General features: G+C 42.4%; 1 protein-coding gene across 1 annotated transcript; it reads right to left on the minus strand.

Moving 5' to 3' along the window:
* Positions 1–19,069: 19,069 nt before the first annotated feature.
* On the minus strand, positions 19,070–19,950 carry LOC131284375 (GILT-like protein 3). The gene is made up of 4 exons (XM_058313230.1): positions 19,747–19,950; positions 19,513–19,677; positions 19,268–19,414; positions 19,070–19,162 (listed from the first exon to the last, which is right to left on the minus strand). The coding sequence occupies exons 1-4, from the start codon at positions 19,948–19,950 to the stop codon at positions 19,070–19,072; spliced, it is 609 nt and encodes a 202-aa protein (XP_058169213.1).
* Between the last annotated feature and the right edge of the window lie 890 nt (positions 19,951–20,840).

Here is a 20,840-nt window from a genome sequence, read left to right on the forward strand (position 1 = left end):
ATTGGCACCGCGAATGCCGGCGTCAATTTGTTATATCGGTATCGGGCGAATGTGCGAAACACCAATTACCCGACACGGGTGGATAGGTGGCACCTCCAAGGTTTTTCCAGCGATATAGAGCAGTTCCACGCCCGATCGGTGCAGCAGCTCGTTTTTGCCCCTCCACAAGAGTGCTTATCAATTTATCGAATTTTATCGTTTAATTTATTACGTCACCTTGCATCCCGCATCTCGATCAAGGCTCGGGCATTCAGGGCGCCATATGCAGCCTGGGATGACGCAAAAACGTAGCACAAAAAAAAAAGAACACTGGGTGCATCTGATCACCGGACACCGATTGGAGGTGTTTTATTACCAAATTGAAGCCACTCTTTATTGCTCATCAGTTGACTGTTAATTTGGCTAATTGATATCGCTTTTGAATGACCGTACTTCCCGCCCCACTTCGCCATCCACGGACGAATGGGTTGCTGTAGCTTTTTCTTCATTTAAACAATCATTGAGGTCAGTGGAAAATGAGGGTAAAGCTCTGGGTCGGTGGGAACGCAAACAAAATCGGTATGTGCTCAAATATGAGCCGTACGGATGTGGTATTCCGATGCGCACAAAAATGAAGCACTAAGCACTCGTTTTTAATAGTATCGTGTAGCTTTTAACGGGCTTATTGTTGGTATATTTTATAGTTTTGTTTTGTTGGACTACGCCTTTATTGTGGCTAGTAAATGATACGTTTGATATTTGATGGTTCCTGCTAACGAATAGCTGTGTTGAAATATTCAGAAATTCGAAAGTTGATAGTGTACATTTGACAACTTTCATAAGAACAGAACAAAATGTTTAATATAGATCAATACATATGTATTTTCAATATAAAATTTAAATACCAGAGCTTTATTAATACAACGGCATTTTATAGCGGCTTATTGGTTCAACGGTAATTTTGAAGCTTTTCTTGTGTAATATTACTGTAAATATCTTATAATAAAAGTGCTAAACAATGGCATTCAAGAACGGGCACTTCAAACATGGAAATTGTTAGAGAAGGGAAGTAATATGCAGATCCCTCGCAGGGATTGAATTGTGCAACAGGCTGCGCCTGTTCGACGTGCAAACGTTGTACCTTGCATAAGAGGCAATCTTCAACACGGATGAACAATACCTTGGCAAAAGTAATGAGGAACAAACAACAGCTTCCGTCCTCCTGGCATTGTTTTGCTTCTCAGCGGGTTGGGCGGAGTGAACTCTAAAAGAATATATTTACCACTTGCACTTCACAATACGGTGAGCAGAACAAAAGATTTAAAAAAAAACAGACGTTGCTGCGAGACAAACCGTTAATAATGCCTCTTGCATAACGCAGTTTAGTAAGCACATGATTGGCTGGGTGTGCTTGTTAGTTATGTGCTTTCTTTTCTGCACATGCAATGGCCTGTGTTGCCGTGAGAAGTTCAGCGGAAAATATTGTGATATTATTCTATTTTTTATGATAAACGATAAACGTTAACAGCATGATACAACAGCAGCTGTTAGATGTGGGATTGTGGATATATATTACGTGAAACGAGCTCCAAGAAAATAATCCCTCATTCCACAATGCGATCAATTAAGGGTTGAACTGCCATGGAAAGCGGTGGAATGAAAGAATTGAACAATTTTAAATGGAAATAAGAAATGGATTGTACTTTGAATCCCGCAACATTGTCTTCAATGATAGATGGTCTATGGAGTGAAAACTGCAAGCAATACGGGGGTAGAAATGACCATTACAGAACTATGTTCATTATTTTGCTATACCCAAAGCATGAGACCAATCAAGCTTCATTTATGAAGTTGTTATGGACGGTCCTGCTTCAGGATTTCAATAAATAGTTGTTTTAATCGCCGTCGTATGATTTAAATAAATAATCAGCCACACCATAAATAAATAGATTAAACGAATCAGATTGAAAATAAAATGCGTTTGAACATTTCTGATTGCCTCTTTGTCAATGATTCGAAATTAAGACGGTGGGAAATGGTTTTGCGAATCGTTTGTTTTCGAATTTATTAAAGGAGAAAACTCAAAACGAGAAGCACAACACGAACGAACTTTAAAAAACGTGCACAGAAATGTGGCGTAAGGAGTTCGCTAAGATCACCAATGGCGTGGCTCTTCGTAGTGACAGGTACTGATCAATTTCGCGGTCCATTCATCCGGCACATCGGCCGCGGAGATGGTGGCATTGGTGCGCGACGAACGGCAAGGAGCGTCGTGAGAGAATCCGGCACTTCCTTTCAGGTGATTTCAAACGAATAACATGCTCACTACACGGCTGGGCGAATCCGAGCCGGAATCCTTGAGCAAACGATCAGCTCGCACGGTAGCCGGGAGTTTTCCCCAATGTTCCGCTTGCATTACACCGGAATGCTCGAGTGGCTTGGTTCCATGCGGAAGTGAAAACAAGACAAAAAAGAACACTTACGACGAGCAGAAAAAACAAAGTGGAAGCGATAGATATCATCGCTTGCGAACGGTTGGCCGTGCGGCGGGAATGGGTCTGTTTGCCAGCCAGTTTACCTTACATATCTTACCATTTCTCTGGGCTCCCCTAGGGAGGGGAATGAGCGAGACGAAATTTCGGGTACACCAGAATTATTTCAAAGTGATTTGCCCGTGCGCGGGTGGCAACCCCACCAGAACCGGCTCGTGCCAGCGAGCTTCCACGCTGATGTTTGCGGAGTGCAGAAAAGTGTGCCCCCAAAACCGAAATCAGCATTTTTCGTTAACCATGATCAAAGGCTTCGTGCGCTCGGTGCCGAGATGGAAGTTGCGTCGGTGGCGTTAGGGAAAAGGGGGCACCCAATGGCATATGCAGAGATTTTCTTCTCTTCCGGCGCACGGAGTCAGCAAAGAAATGGGATTTACCGAAATGAGGTTTGGCAGTGCAAATAGAATCATCATCTTTTCATGCACCCCGTACCGCACGGGAATTGGGCGGAACTTGTCAAAGGCTCAGCCGCTTGTCGTGACCGAAAGCAAACCACACAAAAATGAAAGAAAGAAAAAAAAGGCAGAAATGTCAGTGAGACAATTTTGCTGCACCTCCGGAACTCGCCGTAGCCGAATGGAAACAGTACTTCCGGTACCTATCCGACTTATCGCGACTTTGTCTCTATCTCTCTTCCGAGATACCAGGCCGGACCGGCTGGTGCCAATGCTAAAGATGAGCTGTTAGTCTGGGACACTGGATTTAACAGCTTCCGGCGACGGATTAAAGCGAGACGGTCGGGCAGCAAGAACGGGGCCACAACAGAGAGCAGGGATTATTTAATTCGCTTACTTAAATCATTATTGCCTGTCGTGCTTCCTACGTTATTCAGGGTGTTTGATCTGTATTGTTGTGCTCATCAACTTGTTTAAGGTTGCCACTGTCTGATTTAAATTGTTACATTATTTGCATGCAGGAGATTCTCGGAATCCTTACTATATACTAACATTTACTTGTACAATGATCCATTCTGTATTTTCCTCGTAATCATGTTTTCATTCCTTCAAATCCAAAACCGTCGCTTTGTGTCCGTTCGAAACAAGGCGGCGGATTTCACCGCGAGGCTCGACCGAAAACATAATTCCAGCGTATGTTTCGGCGATTCAGCGGCGCAAACACCCAATAAACCCGATCGAGCAGCATGTTTCGGTGCCGTTTTTCACTGTTAGTGAGCAACAACATGACCACGAAATAATACAAGTGAGCGGTTTCCTTCCGGTGCCATTTTGGCTCGATCCATCTGCAGGGATTTTGATGCAAACGCCAAATGGGCCGATCGGTTTTGCCGCTAGGGTAGAAGGGCTAGAGCGCTGGTTGTAGCGGCCGGCGGGCAGGGCAGGTGTAAAATATGGTCCAATTTAGATTACCGTTTTACCCCGTACTTGGAAGACCACCCGCCGCCTGTGTGTTGCCTGCTGGCAAAGTCCATGCAATGTAGTTGCGTACCCGGTTTCCAATCAACATAAACACGACCGCAACGAAACGAGCCCTGCTACATGGGCCATCCATGGCCGGAAAACATTGGTCCTTGCGGCTGCATTTCGATATCCCTATTCCGGCGCATACCAACGCACACGCACCACACGTGGTCCGGGTGCAAAACCCACGAGCGTAGGACACAGACAATAAATATAAAATCAAAATTTAGCATGGTTGGTTTTGCGGGTCCGACAAGCCGTCGAGACCTCAAACTTAACCGGAACAAGTAAACTCGTCATTCTTTCTCTGAAAAGGAGAAGAAAAAGGACGGGAAGAGAGCTAGTGAAACATGAACGAAGAAGAAGGGCCAATGTGATGGGCCACTAGTGTTGGATACGGTGGCATGGTACGGTGGTTAATTATGTTTGCAAAACCGTTATAAATTTGACGTTTGACCCAACCCTTTTTTGGAAGAATAGCATTAACAGAAAAAGGGGTACACTGATCAGTTTTTCAATCAAGTTGAAAATCTTTTCCTTTATGACCCTTCTGAAAACTGACATTTATTGTCAAAAATATAAAACACCATAAGTTAACCGTGTTAGTTCAAATGTCATTCAAGATAATTTGAAAACTAGCCGATAGGAAAACAAAATGGCTTTTTTTGCCTTTAATAAATCAAATTGGTGATGACATTTAGTAATTCAATAATTGCTCTGAGATTTAAATAACAATGATAACTTAAAGAATGTGGCGTGATTTGCAAATGATAGAACGAACGCTGGGAATTGGAACTGAAATCACGAAGAATTTTGTCCTCATGTCAAAAATTATATTTTGTACAGCACAAAAAAGTTCTATCGTTCCTAATTGTTCAAGCTAGTGGCTTTGGTTTCTTTTGCAAATTCGAACTTCATGTATTTACAAGTGGGTACCGTAGATTTTTGATGAAACAGTAAACGTTTTCCAGTTGACTATCCAACAAAATCCTATCGTCATTTTGCAACACAGTCTTGTACAATTTCACGCACCATTGCCCCTCGACCTCGAGGCCCGTGCAGATGGATGCTGTTTTGGCTGCGATCCGGAACCCTGATCCACCCATTTTGTAACATTTACTTCCCATCGATACGCTTCCGATGCGGTGTTTGCTTGGCGATGGGAAAGAAAAGCAAAACTAACTTCAGGTGCTAGTCCGACAGTGCCGTGGGTCGGGCGAAGACGCTCCCATGCCGTATTGAAATGTTACTGCCGTCAACCCACTCTTACCGCTCACCCGGGACCATCTTCGTTCCAAACCAAAACCCTTTTGTTTGCACACGTGCTGTGCTACGAAACGGTTTCCCAGCGTATCTGTAGTCACGCGTTTGGGAAGAGCAAAAAAGGATTTCTTCTTTGGCCGATTTTCTTCATGTATTTTCCGTGTGCGCGATGAGGTTTACTGATGCAGTGGTTCAGATGCGCGAGGAGAGTGAGGGGATGAGTAACGCTATAGAACCGGTTTGAATAAACTTTCTAGCAACTTTCACTGATGTTTTGGAGCACGCGGTACGGGAAGCTTTAAATCGGTGTTTATCCATCGTAAACGTCAATAGAAGTCGGTCTATGTTGATACCTACGGAACGGTTGGTTCGTTGCCGTGTGGTGCCTTTTCACCTGTCCTGCATTTGCGGGGAGCAGAGAAACGTCGGGATTTTAGAGAAACGTCTTCATCCGTAACAAGAACACGAAGATCTTTCAAAGGCGAACTTCATCACTTAAGAACGGAATATCTGGTTATATAAGCGCTTTTAAAACTGTTCATCTGACAATGTAGTAGTTACGTAAAGTAAAGCTTAGCTAAGTAAACAAAAGTATGATCATAACGTGTTATTGGACTGCTTGTTGCTAGCTTACCATTAGTGCAGAGATGTTAATGGCCAGCTTAGATTTTTTTTATTTAACGAATTATTAATAATTTATTCTTATTTGCTTATCCCAAATTGAACGTCACGTTATTGTCAAAAACAAACTTTGCCAAAATTATGTTAAAGATAATTGCAAATTTATCTCCTTCAAGTAAACTTTGCTATTCAGGAAGACAATCTCGCAAAAAAAAAAAAAATGTCAAAAATATGACCACAGGCTAAGAAACTTAACTATCTAGGTTTGAAACTGTTTGCAGGAAATTATGCACTCTTACTAGTGTCAAACGAGTATCGATCAGAACAAATGAGCAAAGTGAAGCAACTGATTGAAGATTACTAAAACAGACGAATAAGAGAGCAGGTTACAAATATTTTTGAAATAATTTAGTATAATGTTCCTGTTATATTATCTTTCAGTCCAGATCTTATCTTAATTGATTTTTTATACAATATGAAATAAATGCAGTCATGCAGTTCAATAATGTTCAATTTACTGCCACCCTGCAGTGTATAAAACGCATTCGCATAATTTCCGATGTTCTGAGACTGTCAGAAGCGTCAATATGATGGATTGAATTCCAATTTGAGCGTAAATAATAATACCAAACTAATTGGTGGTTTCATTTACAATGGAGTTATATTGCTAGAGGATCACTTATTAGTCTGCAATATGTATTACTTTGTGTACAGAAGTGGATTTAATTTACTGGCTTACTAAGGGATATAATTATTCTTGATTTGTAGGAACAAGAAGAGGCTCAGTCTCTAAGCTCCAAATTGATTGTTCTAAAACAATTTCATTGCAAGCAGAATGGATGAAAATATGTTATCTGAGCTACGGCACAAACAAAAAAGCAAAACGATTACAAAGTTCCTGTCCTGTCGCCCGCATCTCGCTGTTCGTTTCCGTTTACCGCAATAAATGTCATTGGTTAATGGATCTGAGGAGTTTTCGGAATGCGCTTGGAACGTTGCAAAAGAATTGAGTGCCGAAGAATGAAAAATTGTACCCGCACCTGAGTGCTAGTGGTTTTTGCCATTCTCACTTCCATTCTACACCATCAAAGTGCTGGTAAGCAATCATCCTTTAGCGCTATCAAAGAGCTGGGGAAATCAAGATTCCCTCTCGTGGGTTGGAGGAAAATTATAATAAAATGTGCTGCCCTTTTTTCTCATTCTCCCTAGTTGCAATTTTGTGATTGTGACGGGTTTACCGAACGTTGCAAAGTGTGTATTTAATCGAAAGCTAAGAACAAAGCCACTGGCGTGGCGAAGATTGAGATATTGCGATTGTGACTTTTGAGTGATTTTTGAAAGCAGCTTGAGTGATATTTGTTTTGTCTTTGCTGTCCGCACGAACAACGCCAGCGACAGTGGACCGGACCGGTCGATGGTGCCCGGCGGTGGAAAATGTGTAGACAAATGACCTGAGTGACTGGTGGCCGACCGGTGGTAACAGGATGCTCGAAATGATTGAATGGAAACTCGGCAACAACGTCGAGGACCTGTCCGCATAATGATAATAATACAAGCACGACCGCGGACGGTGGACAAGATGTTTGCCGCACGAACACCGACAGTAAACACGCGAACCTTCGCTCAGGAGCACGGATCCGTCAAAACTTCTCGGCACGGAACGCGTTTGTTTGACGATGGAGCAAAGGGGCGCTTGGTAGAATGGGGCTGTGGGTGGGGAAAATTTTAATATTTATTCTATTCATTTTTACATCATTCCCACCGCACCATCGGTCGCCCATCGTCCGGTCGCATGGTTGGCCCGGCCCGACGGAATCGCGACCCGGTGGAAAGCCAAATCCGGCCGTGGGGAAGTATGAAAAATTACGGACAAATCGTACCGGAACTGGACATGAATAATTCAACCGTGCCAGTGCGCAATAGTAATACTCCGTTCAGGGGCGTTGCTGCTATGCGACTACCGTTTTAATACTTTCCCAGACGTATTTACTGATTTTCGTTTCAATCATTTCCCTCGTCACGATGTTTCCCGTCTTGTGTTGAATGTTTCCGAAGTTGTTTTGTGCGGTCTTGTATGGCCGTTGTGGGTGGGGAATAATTTGAAGACAAGTGAATGGTTTATAAAATCTTTTTCTTGATTGTGGATGTATTTTATTTCACATACTCAGCTTATTCAATGCTTTTAAAATTTGTAGTAAATTTGTTACTTCTACTACTTTACAGAATTTTCTTTAATAGATTTTAACCAAAAGCAAGCAAACTGTCTGGATGCGTTACACTTTATTCAAACATTTGGTAGACGAGGAGTCACATCAACTCGTCGAATGATGAGTGTATATTACATTTGAATTCAATTAGTCAAATATTTCGATTGAAGTAAGTCATACGAAGTTAACAATGCGATTATCAGATCGGCTCCAGTATCACGAATATGGACCTGTCAGCTTTCAGCAGTTGGTCGAGATTTAATTCAGCCTCTACCTCGCGAAACATTGGAAATTAATGATCATCTTTTTTTGTGCTACCGGTATGGAACCAGTTCGCCTCACCATATCAATCTGATCGATTTCGAAATCGTCGAATTTATCCCGCATCCGGCGAGCCATCGATTGTATGCATGAAACCGGTGTATGAAATGAAAATTTTCAGGTTCCCGTTGCCCTGTACTTCCATCCATCCGTCAGTCCCGTTCCATGACTAGGCTCATTAGTCATTAATATCTCATTATCGACCATCGCATTTTGAGTAGTGTCGGTCGACTTTGGACGCGTAATTGTCAGACAGATGGTCAAATTACCGGTAATCATCTATTATGAAATCCGCCTCATCGCGGTCAGTTCACTACATTTGAAATCTCAATACTAGAACCATCTCCATCTCGTTGCATTTTGTTTTCTAGTGTTAAATATTTTTCTTTGAAGCTAGTTTCAAAGCAAATCCTAAGTATTGGTATCAAGGACCAAGCACGTAAAGTAAATGTAATGAATAATTCACTGGCAGATTTTCAAACAAATGAATAAATTTCGAACAAACAATTAAAACACAGAAAATAAATTAGAACCAACCTTTACAGCAAGGGATGGACATGTAGCGGAAATACTTCCGGAAACAATTCTAAACTACCCTAGGGACATGAAAACCGGAAAGGAAACCGGAAAAATCAAACATCAGCGCTTTCCGCACCATTTGCTGTCGGCACTCGACGTTTCTCTACCATTCCCATATGATGATGATGTAATGCGTCCTACGCGTATGCGTGACCGGACGAAGGATGGATCTGAATTTTTCAAACAGAGTTCCTTTGGGCCTGGTAAGGGCATGTTTTATTTTTTGCGGCTTAGAGTTTTAGATTTCACCTACCATAAGAAATTAAATTACAGCAAATAATGGGCACCGTAAATTAAACCGATTTATGTTAAATGGGAGACCTTTTGGAATGGAACCATTCGGCGGTTGTTTGACCAATACATCTCCTTTAAATGGAAGGATGGTATGGAATGAACTTCAGATACAATTTATTTGAGGAACGTGAAACAATGGCGGCACATTTCTCGAGTTTATGAATCATTTGAAGGGTTGGGTTTATATCTGCCAGTGATGACGCTTTCTGGCATAACAACGTTTTCATGCGAGGAATTCGAGTAATTCCCCAAGAAGGACATAAAATAGCATGAAAAACCGTCACAGAATTATGACTCATTGGTTTGTTGTGGTAAAAAACATTCTTTGATACATTTCAATAATTTTGGTGTATAACATAAGCCAATTTCTGGTCCACTATTAGATCTCATAAAACGGCTCAACGTACAGTAATTTACGTACTTTTTAGAGAAAGTTGGTATAAATCCACAGCAGCCACAATCATATGCTCAACCAGGTTGTCCTAGCCGGGAAAGATAACGAGTAACTCTCTCGTCCGGTTCATCCGCTGCCGGTAGTTAAACCACGTGCTGGGCGCAGGAAATCAAAAAGCATAAAATTTATTACATAGTAGATACCAAACTTTTATCGCCCAGGAGTAATAAATTCCAATTTCACACTTGTACCGTGGGCCGGTGTTGATGTCCGCATGGGTCCACCAGGTTCTTGTTACCGCCATTGTCAGCCGGGACGTTGTGGTTCCGGCTCGTGGTTCCGACATTGAAAATGTGTCCGATACTGTGTTGTTGGTGTGTTTCCGTTGTGTTGCTGCATTCGTTAGCGTTCCTCCGCATTGCAGCGTCGATTGCCACCATGTATCATTCGTGTTGCTTATTATTATGTGTTTTGTGTGGCTCCAGCAAAAACAAATTGTGTTAAAAAATCAACTCCTTTAATGTGTATCCTTTCTTATCTCTTTGAAGGAAATTGGAAAGTATAGATGTTATCTGGTGCAGTGAGTTAATGTATGATGATGTAGACGCCAGAAAATAACTTAGGGGAAGCCTATCCAAGCTATCCTCATGTCGATTAAGAACATTGAAGGTCTCGAAGAAAGCACAATGCCCGTCTAACTATGTATTTTCCCCCTTTGCATCAGGGATTCTACGCATTGGTGCAGCGATAACTTACTCATCACGGTTTAATACCAGATATCTTCACTTTTAATAAAACTGTAATTAAATATAATCTAATCAAGTATCACCGTCTTTCGTTTGCTAAAGCTTTCTTATAACCCCGTTTGCTGGCATCTTCGGGTACATTACTTTTCTCACTCCCAAGTCATTATTTTGGGAAACACCCAGTCGAAATGATGGTGTCAGAAGCGTGTCACTACTTCGGTAATACTAATTTATTTATACACAGATTTGTTTGCTCGTATGGCATGGGCTGGGTCGAAGTAATTACTTCCATTCCGTTGACAGTGACTAATGATGTTTACCATTCGACCGGCTCGACCATTCGTATGGCCCAGGACACTATTGACTCAGGAAAAAAAACTCTTCTAAATAAACCTCACTTGTCGGACAACCGTCGGTTTTGGTAGAAATCTTTCCCTCCTACTCCTGGCAATTCCCGAAAAACCTTCACGCCATCGGTTATTTAAGAAAAATGAAGGTATTGTTCACTGCCAAAGAGCAGTAGAGTCGTGCGGGGGACTCATGAATAAATCGCTTTCTGGTGTGCTTTCTACCGTTGTGGCCAATCGCCATGTGTAGTAAGTGCTCGAATGCGTTGGCTTTCCCACGCGTCTCTACAAATCTGGCCATACATTTCCCAGAGCCCTGATTTGGGCCTTTTGAACATCCACCCCACGTGCCGGGGAAGTAACAAAAGCCCGTCGACTCGTTGAGGCCGTTCCATCCCAGCGACTTTTGCTTCCAATCAACCCATTCGACCGATCAATCATGGGTTCCGTACCTCACCGACTGCTGCTAGGTTGAGGCCCATTTCTGACAATCATAGCCCTATATTTGGTGCAGTTCAACACCTTCTGGCCGGAGCGAAATGGGGCTCCTCTCATTCCACCTAGAGCGAGGAGCCACACGCCGCAGTCGGATGGGAAAAAGGATGACTTAATCGTTCGTCGGCACCCTGGCCTTTGGCTGGCTATTTTGGTACCTTTGAAACGCTTCTGTTCTTTTGACAGCAAATTAATACCTCATCATTTTCAACACCAACCGTTGGGGGCGTGAGAAGGAGGACTGGTTGTGCGTCCCGTGAACTGGCACTTTTCCGCCTGATTTAGATACCCCAGAATGATGGTCGTTTTGAAACAGTGTAGTTGATTGTGTAGCAAGTTAAAAATTAATTGCAAGTATCGTTCCGGTTAAGGTACGATGATAAAATAAACCACTTGTAAAAGGGCGAGCTCTATCAAATGACAGTTCCTAACTATTATCGTTTTGCACAAGGTTTGATTAAACAGTTTTTCAATTGAAATAACATATTTTAGTAATAGGAATAGTAATTACATTTACTGCCCGACTATTGTCATAATTATGTTATAATGCCATACAGCTAAACGTGTTATTACTTTAAAAGTGAAAATTATAACTAAGAATAGGAACCGAAAGATAGAAGTAACGTGTTTTACGCATGTCATCCAATGGACGTCACTATATCCTCAAACTTTTTTTTTCATGCGTTCCATATTAATGATTAATAACAGTCAAACAGTATTGTTATTATAAAATCTTACTTTTGATGTTTAGGTGGTCTTCAGCACATGTTCAGAATTCGCCCACCAAAGGGCAGGTTTTTCACAATACCATCAAAGCACACTAAGTAGTAGCTACAGCTGATAGCTGGACAAATTTTCATGTTAATGTGGAAAAATCAACTCCTAAGTATTCTTCCAAATAAATTTCAACTATTTAATGATTTTGGTAGTAGAAAAAGAAAAATTATTCGTAGAATGTCATTACAGCTTAACCAATCAAAAACTTTTCACTAAGCAATCACCCAACATTAAGCATAAATTACTCCTAGACCATGACAAAAAGCTGTTGGTAGGTTTACGTTTTGGTACTCATTGCATTCTCTATTGATGCTAGCATGTTATACCACGTTTTAGTTTTAGTTTGGCTGGCAGTGTGCTTCAACTGCAAAGTGCAAAGTGACTGCATGGAGAACACTGATTATGTGCCCAAGGAAAAATTCGAGCTAAAAGGGAACTTGTTCAGGTTCGACATGGACGCCCTGGAGCCTTCAGCATTTCGGCGCATCAACTGCACGCATGGACATTGCATCTCGGCAAGTGCAACGTTTAACGGATCCCTACTTACAGTGAGCCTGATGTGCATGAATGCAACTATAACATCGGAAGAAGTTGTCACCTGGGACGTTTCAATGGTTGCGGTAGACGTGATGTTGGGTCGACGAAAGCCTGTATCGAGACTAAAAATGACAGTATGCAAATCGGGCACCAACGATTCAGGTATGCTAGAGATTGTGCGAATGTCCCCTTATTTCAGCTTTCTAAACTTAGATGCGGACGCTATGTTGTACGAAAGCGACTGTGTGTGCGACTACGCAGTCCACATATTTATTAACATTTGTACGGTCAACAATCAACAGGTGCGAAACAGTAACAACGACTTAACATATCGGTTGATCGGCATTGGCGTTGTAGGTACTTTAGCTAGCATAATTGTATTTCGTTTCATTTATTCAAAAATTTAAAATTACTAAGCTGTACATTTTCTAAAGGATCCATTGCATGATCGTAATGATATTATTTTAAGTTAAACTCAACAATGGCAGATGTAACGGTTGCAACTAGCCTCAGTTTTATTACTTTAAAAGTGAAAATTATAACTCAATATAGGAACAGCAAGATAGAAATAACGTGTTGTAGCGACAACATCGTCAATACAGTAGCGATAATATTTTTATGTATGTCCTCTTTCATGTCCGGCTCAAGCAAATCATAGATACATTATTGCAGTCGACTACTCATCAACATTTTCGGTAACAAGAGAGTTTTTCTTCGAAGCTATTGTCATTGATCGGGATGGAAAAGTGTTTCAACCGGACCTTGACTTAAAGCAGTCGGATAAATATTACAGAAATTGAACGAAGAATAAGAAAATATAATATAACCGTTTCATGACTAAACTTTCGATTATTTTAACCAAACACTGATGGAAATACTTAAAACAATATACAAAAAACCCGTATAACTTAAAACAGTAAATCTTTGCATGTATAAAACTTCATAATTTTCAGAACATCACTCTCATAAACATACGAAATAAAATATACCAAATGAACGTGGTCCGAGTCATTCTGGGAAACGAAGGACGGAGGACGAGAAGCTTATATTTTAGGCGGATGTGCCATTAGCAATGTTGACCAGATGATATTCAATATCATCTGTCATGCGTTTGCTTGTGGCAGGGGTTGCGTTTACCATCTGACGTCCTCCCGGGATGTGGTGATGCCATTCGATGTAAATAGCAAACGGCGGGTTTCACCGCATAGTTCCCGCCACGTTCGCCCGCCCCCAAAAGGTGAGCCTAAATTGCTCCGTGGCCGATGCGAAACCCCACCGAAGACGTCCGACTATTAATTTCCCATCGGTACCAGTGTGGATCCATCCGATGGGCCAAAGTTGACGTTTGACGGAAATATCGAACATGGTGTCTATCCAACGTTGCCGCTGACGAGCGAAGGCGAAATTGATTAGAAGTGGGCCAAGCGCTAGACCTCAGCATCGAAAAACCGACCACTAATGGAGCGTGCAGCATGCTGGTGTGTTCTTCGGAAGCGGAGAGCACGAGCGTCCCGGGTTCGTGCGACAGGCGACAAAAGATTCATAAAGGTTAAATATGATTGCTCACCATCAGCGTGATTGAGGCGCTTGGGCAGCTATTTGATTGACAGGCTCGGCTGGCCTGTCCGATATCGGGCTGTTGGAGGTTGGAACACCGGTCACTAGCGCATGGCATATACCTTATCGGGAGTGAACTTTCAGCTGCCGAAGGATTCAAATCGAAAAGGGCAAGAAACCCCCTGTTAGACCCCTTCGATGTAGCTTTCAATCGCTCAGCTTATTAATTATGAATGTTTTCGAATTTACAGGTCATGATGCTATTGAGCTACGTTTTTTATTTTTGAAACGAAGTTTGATGTTGTATCCTGCTCAACTACTTGCCTATGGCAAAACCAATTCTGCACCATGCTAAATAAATTAAGGAGCATGCATGAAAAGTACAAATCAATCCCGACAACTCCAGATGGAAATAAATTCAGCTGAAGTATTTGAATATCTCATTTTTATTCGACTGAAGATGTGCAAAAAGTATTCCGTTCTCTTGTTAGGTAAGGTTTATGTTGCAATCATCTCATAAACCTCAAAGTCGCTTACATAACGTAATTTAGATGTTTTTTTTTGTAAACGTTTATTTCGTTTGTTTGTAAATTTTTACAATAGAGTACTAGTATAGTCATGAAAATATTCAAACAATCGAAAATGCACTTCAATAAATTTTGAATCGAGGAACATTATACGATGTTTTATACCACCAACGTCTGTAGTATTGTTTTTATTGTTATAGTAAATAATTTGAATTTTTCTTCATGTGTACGAATGTCAGAAACCCATATTCTTATTCCTCTTATATTCATCAACCCAGTATACTATATTCCACATGCTGTTCGTAAGTCTACATACTCTCCGACGAGACCTACCGTTTTTAGGACCCGCGTCGTCCCAAACACTCGCCGTAATCCTATCACATGCAGGTTGTAGGTACTTAAGTGCTTCCGCAGTGTCTGGGGCTCGTCATAGGCAAGTGGCTGTCGTCTGCTAGAAAGGATCATCATGTGGAGCTTCATTGCCAGCTGCCAGTTACGTTTACCGCGCGCTGGGTGTTCTATTGTTCTTGCGGTAATAAATAGCTTTTCACGAATCGCTCTCCTCGCGAGTGGGGTGATTTCCATCGAGAAGTAGTGGATTTAAAGAAGCGCTTGGCAGGAAAGCCTCCTGCTAACATGAACCAGAAGAGTAGGATTACACTCACGAGTGCCATTAATTGATGGTTGGGCGCGTGTTAGACTAACGCCGCTAGGAAGGTGGAATAGAACAGTTGTAGTAGAACGGTAAAGTTTTCAAGCAGTTTTTCCAACCAAGCTTTACCCGGTTCACTCTATCCGTTTCTCCATCTACCAAGCATCCAAGGCTTTGTTACAACGGCAAACATACGCCAGGTTGTGACCTTTCGATTATAATTTATGTATTCAAAATATTTCACTATGATAACCAAAATCTAAACCCGTCCAAACTGTAGTGCTAATAAAGTAGCGTCTATGAGCAAACGTTTGTTAAATCATCAACGCTGATGAAGTACATCCTACCGGCAGCCCTTCATTCTTCGAGCTAAGCACTTTCCATTCATTCTGGCACGAGAAACGGTTGCGTTACAAACAAGGTGGAAGCTTCGCGCTGCCGGCGTGAGGCTGAAAATAATCCCAAATCACGCCATTCAGTGATTAGCATTTACACTTTCCGCGTTTCACTTCGAGGTAACATCCTAGCAGGAGTTTCACGCTTCCGTTCTTGGAAAAACTTACTTATTCATAGTGATTCTGTGTGCTTTGTTTTACTGTGGTTTAGTTTAGGCACCAGCGGATTGTTTTATTATGTTTGGAAGGTTTTGAAATTGTAGTACCTACAGCTGATACCTGATCATATTTTTTTGTTATTGTGAAAAAATCAACTCCTAAGTATAGAAAAAGAAAAAAATATTCGTAGAATGTAATTGATACATTGTATTGTTAACCAATCAAAAACTTTTCACTAAGCAATCACCCGACGTTAAGCACAAATTACTCCTAGACCATCGTTTGACAAAAACTGTTGGTAGGGTGACGTTTCGGATGCTCATTGCATTCTCTATTGATGCTGCCATGATGTACCACGTCTTAGCTTTAGTTTGGCTGGCAGTGTGGTTCAGCTTAGTGCAAAGTGACTGCATGGAAAAATCTGATTATGTGCCTAAGGAAAAATTCGAGCTAAAAGGCAACTTGTTCAGGTTCGACATGGACGCCCTGGAGCCTTCAGCATTTCAACGCTTCAACCGCACGCATGGACAATGCATCACGGCAAGTGCAACATTTAACGGACCCCTACTTACAGTGAGCCTGATGTGCATGAATGCAACTATAACATCGGAAGAGGTTGTCACCTGGGACGTTTCAATGGTTGCGGTAGACGTAATTTTGTCTCCAGAAAAGCCTGTATCGAGATTTAAAATGTTTGTATGCAAACCGGGCACCAATGATTCAGGTGTGCTAGAGATTGTGCGAATGTCCCCTTATTACCCCATTTTACACTTAAGTCTGCACACTATATCGTATGAAAGTGACTGCGTGTGCGATTACGCAGTCCACATATTTATTAACTTTTGTACGGTTCACAATCAACAGCTGAAATACTGTAACACCAACTTAACATATCGGTTGATCGGCATTGGCGTTGTAGGTACTTTAGCTAGCATAATCGCATTTCGTTTCATTTATTCAAAAATTAAAAATTACTAAGCTGTACATTTTCTAAAGGATCATGATGGGATCATTTTCTGAAGGATCAATGCATCAAAGTAATAATATCATTTTAAGTTAAACTCAACAATAACAGATGAAACTGTTGAAGCTAGCCGCATTCCTTTCACCAGTGGATTGACTTGAAACTATCGAAGGAAACAAACGAAGAAACGCTTTTCCTAGAATTAATATTGCAGGCCAACAACGAACCACGCCTCCACCGAATTAGTGTCAGGAATAAGAAATTGCTGCTCGGTTGCTCTAGCAGATCTCATAAGGAAGTAGCAACGGTACCATACAAATGAAAATAAATGGCTCTCCCTGCCCGTGGCCGAAACAGGCAAAACCCGGAGAGCGAGCGAGCGTTCAGCATGCGCCGGAAATAACAGATTGCTCCCAGACGGGCCTGCAGGTGCGCGTTCAGCAGCCCCAGCAGCCATTGCATGGCAGGGATGGATCCGCGTTGACCCAACGGTTGACCCCCACTGCCATTGAAAAGGCAGCGAAAGTGTAATCGAATCGTAACGTAAGACGATCAATGGGAAATCGGTTCGCTTTGATTGAATTTCGATTTTCTTAACACCCATCGGCCGCTGCTGTCAGGTCCGGTCAGAAGGCTAGACGAAAGACGCCTGTACGCATCTACGGCAAGGATTTGCTGCTGCGATCCTAGAAATGGCAATACAATTGGTGTTTCTGCTTCGAATAGAATGTGAATGCGGTGGGTGCACCGCAATAAATCTTGATACTGCTCGATATCTTCTCGTACGAATGGCACATATTGGTTGCGATTTTCTTTAATTATAATGAAATATCAAATCAAGGTGAACCCAATTAGGAGCACGTATCGTCTTTGTAAATGCAATCGAAATGCATCGAATAAACAGCCTCAATTTTAACAACGTTTTTCGACGTCTCATAAAGTGAGTTCTAATGTTAAGAATTTTTAATCTACTATCTAATCTATGTTTGATTGTTAGCTGTCTTCATGCGTGAATAAAATTCATTTTAAACCTTCGTAGCACGTTGCTGAATACATTTTCTACCAACACTGAACATCGTGTGTTCACAAGTTATATTAATAGTGAAGCCATCCCGACCGCTTACCTTCAAATTTTAGTGGAAAAGTATTGATAATTATGTAAACAGAAGGGCATTTCTCAACTGTGGCGAATCGTGTTTGGAAACATAAGGCTGGCAATTGAACATGCTCCGCTTCGATATGTTTGAACTACATATCACATAATTACCATGTTTTATCAAAACGTTGTTCAAAATTTTTTTCTAACAATATGGGATGGTTTTATTAGCTTTCAGTGTTTGTGTGTGTGTTGCTATACAACGTCTATTTCATTGGAGTGGCAAACAAAAATGTGTGGGTTTCTGCGTGTTCACGATTTATGGCATGAATATTATAATAAAGATAATATATGCCCAGTGACCCTTGTCGTTGTAACAACTCACCTGCGGCGTGGACCGCCAACCCGCCACGAGGCAAGGAAAACGTCTGAGGTGCAGCCGCGCCCGACCGACACGTCCCCAAGAAAAGGGACACGCCACCGAAATAAAGTTATTACTCTCAGCACGCGCCCATACCGTTGGCTTTGGCAAGGTTTTGGTCCCGGACCGCAAGAGGTGACCACGCCGTGATCAGATCTGTAGGCCCGATTTCTGCAGCTCCACCGGCCGGTCGGTCCCCCATGCCTGCACGCACCTTTTTGGCTAAGCTCTGGCCCCGAGTAGGCTGTCGAGATTATTTTTCGTGCGATAAGAGCGGGCAAGATTTATTTGCGAAATTCTTCATCCACACGGCACGGGCACGATGATCGATGTGATTGCTAATTACTGTAATTAATCGAGGGCTCCCGTACGCATTTCGATGTCATGAGAAGCCCTCACGGAGCATGAGCTGGCCCCGGAGGTAGTTTTTCGCTGCCCTCCATGACCTGAGAGTGTCATCGATCCATGTTAACACAAATTCATTCGAGCGTGGCCACCAGTTTTGCCGTCGTTATGGGGCATGTCAAATCAGAACGTGTCGGTGGTTTTATGTTGATAAGTTCAACCATTTATTCGGCCGTGACAGTACGCACCAGGAGGAAAAGTGACTTGAAATAGATAACAAAAGTACAGTAGTAGAATGTGAATAAGAAACAATTATGGAGATATTTGAAAATCACAAAATAAGCATAAGAAGCGTGTTGATAGACAACCAGGTGTCCATTAAACAATCAACTTGTTTTCGAATGTTTTCCACTTCAATGAAACACTTCACAGTTTCACACCAAACTTTGCCTCGTAGCGCTTCGCAAACGTCTTATCGAAACGGTACAACCAATCGTCCTGCTCGTAGTAATCGTACGGCTGCAATGGGATGAAAAGGGCAGAGTTAAAGGTTACTTAACCCCAGGACAGGTTTCGTTTTGTTTTTTCGTTTAGATCTTGGAAGCCCCAAATCGAAAGCCCCACCTGATCACCGACGATGGAAGGCACGAAGGGTAGCGGCCGATGCACGTTATCCGTCTCATTTGCGAACTGTTTGAAAAGGGTTGCCCCCTGCTGGCCTTCGCTGCAGTCGAGAATCGTTTGCTTGGACGCTTCGTGCCCTTTGATGCACTTTAATGTTGCCAACGGGGATTGGAATGAATGTAAAACAAGAGTGAGAATGGGTTCGAAACAAACTAACAGGGATGTGCTGTTTGGTGTAAGCGTACCGTTTCGAAATCGGTGCGGAAATTCTTCATCAGACAGGCCACCACGGGGAACGCCTTTTCGAAGGGTAGCTTATCGAGGATGCAGCCGTGCAGAATGTTTAGCTTGCACTCCCGTGGTCCATGCTGGCAGTAGTATTTGGGTGGCGTGTCCGGTTCCTCGTCAATCTGCAATTCGTGGAAAAATAAAACTGATAAGCTCCACTCGAAGAAACTTACTGAAAATGGTACACTTACCGATGCTTTGCCGAACGGAACTAGCCGGAGGTTCATCTCGGTACTGCGCCGTAACCATGTCGGGTAGAGATGGTAGGTGATGAACACCATGCTGTCGCCGCACAGTGTCTCGTAGTAGACGGTTACGGGAAGTTTTTTCACAGTCTGGTTGGTGGTGGTGTTTGTTTCTTCACCCGCGGGGAAGGCCAACGATGATGAAATCATCATTAGGCAAGCGATGGTTGTCAGCACCGACAGAGGCATGGGTCGATAGTGTTCAATCGCCGAGCGATGTTGTGGTACGAGCACGAAACAATGTAACGAGTTGAACTAAGTGATTGAAAGCATAAAAAGACCCTTCCATTAACGTGTTGTAACTGCCTCCATCTTGCATTGGTTCAGTTTTCTCGGAATAAACCCAAACGGTGCTGGCGTAGGGGTAAAACACTTGTGTTCATAAGCTCAGTTGTTACCAAATATCAACTGTAGGGCCATCTATTTTCATTCTTTACCTTAGCTAAGCTTACCTCAGATTCTACTACCTCCTTCACGGCCGACCCGATCCGAAATTCAACGTGCGAGATGCTAGAAGAAACTTCAACGACTGTCATTTGATGCTGGACACATCAACGCCGGGACCGATTCACAATCGCTCCGTTCTAATGATTCACTCGACCTCGGTGGCATGCCGTCCGGAAGAGGTCGGAAATCAACGTGATATTTTACACTTGATTGTAAACAGTTTATTGTGGGACAGCCCGGGTGCACTATGGTTTGCTTGCGAGGTGTGAAATGGTCAATATTTCTTGATGTAGCTGTTCACATTTGAACGATTGTCCAAAAATAATTTGAATGCTTGAACTTTCTCTAATCAGAGCAATAATAATTTCGATTTTCAAATAAATATCTCGGACCAAATGTTCTATCCATTTTTTTTATTTATTTTCAACTGACTTTAACCACTTCGTGTGCGCGCGAACTACAGCGTTCCATGGAAGCGCTATGTTATCTCCACGACGACCGAAGCTGCACCGAATGCTTCGCCCCTTCGGAGAAGGGCCGGAGCGTAATCCAAGCCAGACGTCTGCGGCCCGCATTGACCTTCCGAGCCCGAT

Source organism: Anopheles ziemanni, chromosome 3, assembly GCF_943734765.1.
Source record: "Anopheles ziemanni chromosome 3, idAnoZiCoDA_A2_x.2, whole genome shotgun sequence".
NCBI classification, from domain to species: Eukaryota; Metazoa; Arthropoda; class Insecta; order Diptera; family Culicidae; genus Anopheles; species Anopheles ziemanni.

Bases quoted from the DNA above. Each gene is read 5' to 3' on its own strand.
- LOC131284375 (XM_058313230.1), bottom strand. From the start codon at position 19,950: ATGATTTCATCATCGTTGGCCTTCCCCGCGGGTGAAGAAACAAACACC. The intron at 19,678-19,746 runs GTAAGTGTACCA...CACGAATTGCAG, and splicing joins TTCCGTTCGGCAAAGCATCG to ATTGACGAGGAACCGGACAC. The intron at 19,415-19,512 runs GTACGCTTACAC...GCAACATTAAAG, and splicing joins TCCGCACCGATTTCGAAACG to TGCATCAAAGGGCACGAAGC.